The sequence below is a fragment of the Miniopterus natalensis genome, chromosome 7, assembly GCF_054644295.1.
Source record: "Miniopterus natalensis isolate mMinNat1 chromosome 7, mMinNat1.hap1, whole genome shotgun sequence".
Taxonomy (NCBI): domain Eukaryota; kingdom Metazoa; phylum Chordata; class Mammalia; order Chiroptera; family Miniopteridae; genus Miniopterus; species Miniopterus natalensis.
Window position 1 is genome coordinate 26073378 of NC_142087.1, and position 6131 is coordinate 26079508.

Sequence of the window (6131 nt, forward strand, 5' to 3'; positions counted from 1 at the left end):
TGGACTACGGGGCCTTGGGTTTCCGACCCACACGCTGCTTTGCACCAGATGCTAAATAGTCTGAACATCACCCCGGTCTAGCAGCCAATTTACTATCCAATAGGTGGTACTGTTAGGAAGCTGGAGCTCCACGACTGAGGTACATTGAGTCTTTTCTTCTCAGAGAAAGGAGTTAGGACCGACCACTCCTGAGCGCACAGTAAAGTAGGCAAGTCTGACTAGGGGAGACGTTCTAAATTAAAAATTCTTTTAAAAAAAGAAACGATTGTCCCTTTTACTTTTCTACTGTGGTGCAGCACACTTACATTGACATGAAGGGTTCAGCTCAATGAATTTTGATGGACTCACTACCTCGATCTGATGGCCAGATGCCTCCAGAATTCCAGATGGTTCTGTGGCATTTCCAGATCACTGCCACCCCCCACACCGGATGTGACGAGTGGTCTGGCTTCTACCACCATCGACTTAATGTGTCCATAATTGTGAGGTTTCATCGTTGGTCAGACATATGCATCACTTAAGAAATAATTTCATTTACATACAGTAAATTTTACCGTTTTAGCACACAGTTCTGCAAGTTTGGGCAGGTGCATGCACTCATGTAGCCACTATCACAATCAAGACGTAAAATAATTCTGTCATTCCAAAGTGCGCCTCATGATCTTTACATTCCCCACCCTCAGTCCCTCACAACCACTGATTTTTCTGTCCCTATAGTTTTGCCTTTTCCAGCTTAACTGTGTTTTTAATGAGGATTACAGGTGGGGTGATAGGCATGTTTAAGACAATACACACTGCAATTTTAAAGGCTTAAAACAAAAATTCAAAGTATCTCATCAATATTTTTAGTTACAATATTATTGATTACATATTGAAAAAGAAACAGGTGAAATTAGTCCTAATAACGTTTTATTTTCTCCTGTGTTTTAAAACATGCAATCCTGACTACTTAGTCAGAGGCACTGGCCTCTTTTCCCTTAGATTGTCAAATATAAAAATGACAACAGCCAACACAGCGATAGCCGTCCAGTGTGTACGAGTCAAAATTATATCCATTATTTTTGTCAGATCGGTAAAAAATATATTTTTTGGTGTGCCGTGGATTTTCAGTAATTAGTCTGTGTGTCATGATATGAAAAAGGTTGAAAATCACTGAGTTAGAGAAACAGAGAGAAAGTTGTCCATCGCACAGTGGGGCCGTGTAGCGATGGAAAGTGCATCGCCGTGGGTGCTGAGGACCTGGGGGCTTTGGCAAAGGAAAGCAGAAGCTTGAGAAGGAGAGGAACGCCTCCCAGTCACTTTTTGAAAAAGCCGGGTGTCACAGTGAAGACTGAGAAGTTTAATCAGTGCGGACAAGGACCGGCCACCTGATTTGTGAGGCCCACTGCAAAATGAAGATGTGAGGCCCCTTGTTTAAAGGTATCAAGAATTTCTGGAATACTACGCAGCTGTAAAGAAGAATCTCGTACCCTTTGGGACAGTATGGATGGACCTGGAGAAAATTATGCTAAGAGAAATAAGCCAGGCAGCGAAAAACAAACATCACATGATCTCGCTTATACGTGGAATCTAAAGAACTTAATAAATTGATGAACAGAACAGATTCAATGACATGGAAGCATAGATGAGACTGATGAATGTCAGAGGGATGGAGGAAGGCAGGTGGGTGGAGGGGGAGAGAGTAACCAAAGAATTTATATGCATCTATGCACAACCCAAGGACATGGACAATGGTGGGGAGAGGGACTGGGAGGGGGAAGGGACGGGGTGGGACGGGTCATTGGGGAGAAAAAGGGGCATCTGTAATATTTTAAACAAAAATAAAATTAAAAAAAAAATTTTTCACAATTAGACCAAGTGGGGCCTCCTGAGCACAGGGCCCGGTGTGACTGCGTGGGTCACACACAAGGGAACCCAACCCCCGTGCAGGCGCAAATATTACTACTGTTTAGCAAGAGATTGAGCACGGCAAACGAGGGCAGTCCAGGCCTGCTCGCTGTTTGGACTTGAAGTTGAGGGGAAGTGTGCCCTTGGGCCACCATCCTGCCATGTGGACATGGCTGCCACAGGAAAGAATGAACATCCCTGGCTTCGAGGGGGCCACTGTCCAGGGTGGTAGGAGCGTGGGAATGCCTGCTCAGGATTTCTGTGTCTCTGCGTCATCATTCCTACAGTCAGATTTTTCTGAGCGTTGGCCCAAGGAGGGAGAGGGACAGTTTCTCCTCTCCAGGGTCAGGGGCTGGCTTTCTGAAGCCAGCAGGGAAAGCGAGCGGGCAGGGCCATGATGGGAGTCCAGGACTCCGGCGCCCCCTCGGGAGCAGGGTGAAGCAAGCCAACTGTCCCCCCTCACTGATGGAAGGCAGCAGGGTGAAACTCCAGAGAAAATGGAGACGGGAGCGTCAGGTTGCAACTTGGCTCTGGAGGCTGCAAGACGAGGCCCTGCTTCCCGCAGCATTCCTGGAAGGTTTGCTCCTGGCCCTGCGTACCATGCATTCCCTGGCCTCCCGGCTGCTGAGCCTGGTGTGGACGTGGAGTCTCCGATTACCAGACCAGGGGATGCTCGCAGTGAGGCCCTCAAAGTGGCAGAGGACCCCACAGATGCCAAGCCCGACTGGGGACCGTTGGGATGTGCAAAAATGGGGCTGAGGAAAACAGGGTCTCAACCTTCCAATTCTTGGTGACTCCATCTAGAGAATGGGACGGGGCACAGGTGAGGATAGAGGGATTAAAGTGACCTGGCTGGTGTGGCTCAGGGGTTGAGCATCAGCCTATGATCTAGGGGATCGAGGTTCGATGCCCAGGTTGCAGGCTCGATCCCCAGTCGGGGGCATGCAGGAGGCAGCCGATCAATGACTCTCTCATTATTGATGTTTCTCTCTCTCTCCCCCTCTCCCTTCCTCTCTCTGAAATCAATAAAGATACATTTTTTTTTAAGAAAATAAAAAGGGATTAAAATGTGCCAGGGGCCTGGAGCCCACCCAAGGTACTCAGAAGTGCCACCTACCATCATCATCATCATCCTCCTCATCAACGTTCTCTCTCCTTGGACGAAGCTCTGTGTTTCTTAATTCTGTTATATTCACGTCTGCACCTCCCACACCTACTGCAGCAACTGGCTCCACTAACATTCAATAAATTTAATTTTTTAAATGTTCAATTAAAAACATCTCAGTAAAATCCATTGCTGAAAATTTGAGAATACTTATAAAGTAAAAAGAGATTATTCTACGCAACTGTACTGCTTTTTAGGATGATTAAAAGAGCAGTTTTAAATGTCCATGAAATCCTGGCTTTTTCTCTTTGAAAAATAACTGGACCAAGTGTAAAAGCCCAAACTCTAATGCTTGGGTATGTTTTATGACGGGGATTCAGCTTTAATTTCTTTTAAAAAATATGTTCCCTTCAGTCAAGACGAAATTTGCTCTGTTTTATGGAACTGGAAGTAAACAGACGCCAGTGGGTTTCACTGGAGATGGCCCAGGACTCGAGATGTGGACACTGGTTCTTGTCCATTGCAGGCTGGAGAGCCTCCAAGCTGCTCCCAGAGGTGGGCACTTAACGTGACCTTAAATCTCCAGGCTTCACTGTTTGGTGGCTGGGCCAATGTGTGGTCATATAGTCTTGAATGTCCCTCTCTCCATGTGGTCCTTGTTCCTTACCAGTCAGAGTGTGATTAAAATGGGAAAAAAGGAATGAAGCATTGTGGGGAAAGTAGTTAGAAAACTAAGAATGACATAGACTAGGAATCCTGGAATCTTTGTTTTACACATGTTTTTCACCTTCAAGACTCTTCAGAAGAGAAAGATGGGAGTGTTTTATGCCTTCTGCTCCACCCACAGGGCTCTGCACCCAGGAGGAAAAGGGAATTGACACTGTGCTAATACTCTCACATTGAACTCACTTCATTCAGTCTGCAGGATGGGGCAGGGCATACTTTGCACCATCAAAAATGCAGAAACAGGCCCAGGTTTTGCAGGTTCTCATGCAGAAACAAATCTATGCTAAGAAGCCCTTCACCAGCTAGTCCCATGTACAGTGACTCTAATTGAAGGGAGATTTTTGTCCCCGAGGGGACATTCGGCAATGTCTGGAGATAATTATGTCACAATTCAGGGTGTGTGCTGCTGGCAATTACCAGGCCAGGGATGCTGCTAAACTTCCTACAATGCACAGAATGACCCTTCCTGCCCCCTCCCCCCACAACACACAATTATCCAAAATGTCAACAGTGTCAAGGGCTAGAAACCCTTTGCTAGACTAATTGAGAAAGTAGTGGAGTGGAGAGCATCTCTAACTCGGAGGGGGGGCGGGGGGGGTGAGAAATAGGAGATCAGAGGCCTGAAGGGAGCATCAGAGGTATGCTAGGCTCTTGCTACTCAAAATGTTTTCCTTAGACAACCACCAGCCAGGAGCATGTTAGAAATGCAGGCCCTCAGGTCCCACCCGACTTACTGAGTCAGAACCTGCCTTTTAACAAGATTCCAGGTCATTCGTCTGCTCACAGGCTCTGGTTCGTCCCAAACTGGATGGCCCCCAACCAGGCCCCGAGGGATGGGCATTTAACTTGGCCTTACATCTCACCAAGGGCCTGTCCCCAAATCCCCATCTCCCACTCAGGGTCCTGGGGACTGCCAGTCTCCCTCGAATATGACCCACCCTTCCTTCAATTTTCACGCGGGCCCTCGCGTTGGGGGAGGAAGAGCACATCTGAGCAGGTTTATTACAACTTTTCCCATTTTCCTGCCTGCTTCGTCCCCCCTCCACAGGCTTACACCCTTCTGGGACAGTTCCTTCTGATGCACAAGAACGAAGTGGAGTTTCAGAGGTGGCTCATTTGCTGTTGTGGCGCCACGGAGTGTGAGGCCCAGGAGAGCTCTAACTGCCTGAAGGAGTGGTGCTCCTGCTTCCTATGAACGCACCTCCTCACTCTGCCGCCTGGGTAATGATGACACGTGCTGTACCTACACCCGGGCTCAGAGTCATTATTTTTGTTTTTAATTTTAATGATACGTGCTTGTTACGAAAAGTGATTCGAGAATATAAAAAAAGACAAACGAGAAAAATGACCCAAAGTCCACCACCCAGAAGTAACTATCATTCTGCTGGCATCTATATCGTGCCAAATATCTCAGCATATATTTATATAAAAGAATGAACAATTTTGCTTAAGAATGGGAATTAAATTTTGTCAGTGTATTAGTTATCTATTGCTGCATAACAAATAAACCCTAAACATAGTAGCTTAAACAATAGTATCTCACATAGTTTCTAAGGGTCAGGAATTAGCCGACAGGTTGACTTCTGTCTCGTGCTACATGTTCAGCAGATGCCATCAGGTGAGGGCTGCCTGTTGTCATCACTGAGACTGAAGCTGATGGAGATTCCCTCTCAATATGTGCTTGCATGGGCACCACTCAGTGGGAGGGAGCCATGGTGAATTACACACTGTCCTTGAAAGCCTCTGCCCAGAGTGATACCCTCCACTTATGTTTTCATTTCATTGACCAGAGCAAGTCACATAGTCATACCTAACTCCAAAGGGGCAGGGATTCTTCTGAACTCAGAAAAAGTGGAAATATATAGTGACGACAATACTCAATTACGTTCATTATTTTCCCCCTGAATGCCCCACAGCTGTTATATTTCCTAAGTTTATAATATGACTGGGATATTTCTATTGGGGTCTGCTTAACTCTCTAGCTTTGCTTCTTTAGCTCTCCCCAAAAAGAGGCCAAAAAGAATTCCAGGTGAGCCAGCTGGTTGGCCCAAAGATTTGAATAGCTCCATCTCCTGAGAGCTTAGGCTCTGACCGTCCAGCGCCTTTCCCCTGCTCCCTCCTGCACAGATTAATTCAGTGGATTAATTCTCCACTGAAATAGTCATGGTGTTGGAAGTCATTCAGTTTCTAAGTCAGGAGCAGGTTGGCTGTAGGGAAAGGAGAGAGGGAAGTAGTGTCCCTCACTCTATTTCCACATACCCGGCTCCCCAAAATCTCCGTCACAGACACTGGGAATGTTTCCCAGCAGCCATTCATTCCCTTGTGTCGAGTTTTGTCTTCCTCGTAGATAAAGTTATTGGCTCCAATTCCCCACTTCTCCCTGTATGGCCCAACTTTGTCTTGGGATCTTGCA

The 6131-nt window shown here is 46.6% G+C and overlaps 1 protein-coding gene across 1 annotated transcript in view; it reads left to right on the top strand.

Annotated features, from left to right (window-relative positions):
- BANF2 (BANF family member 2) overlaps positions 1 to 5203 on the top strand; it is a 44080-nt gene extending 38877 nt beyond the window's left edge. Inside the window, exon 4 of the mRNA XM_016212030.2 lies at positions 4767 to 5203. Coding sequence (XP_016067516.1) covers positions 4767 to 4913 — 147 coding nt within the window. The 3' untranslated portion in view covers positions 4914 to 5203. The remainder of the gene's footprint in view (positions 1 to 4766) is intronic.
- Positions 5204 to 6131: the final 928 nt, after the last annotated feature.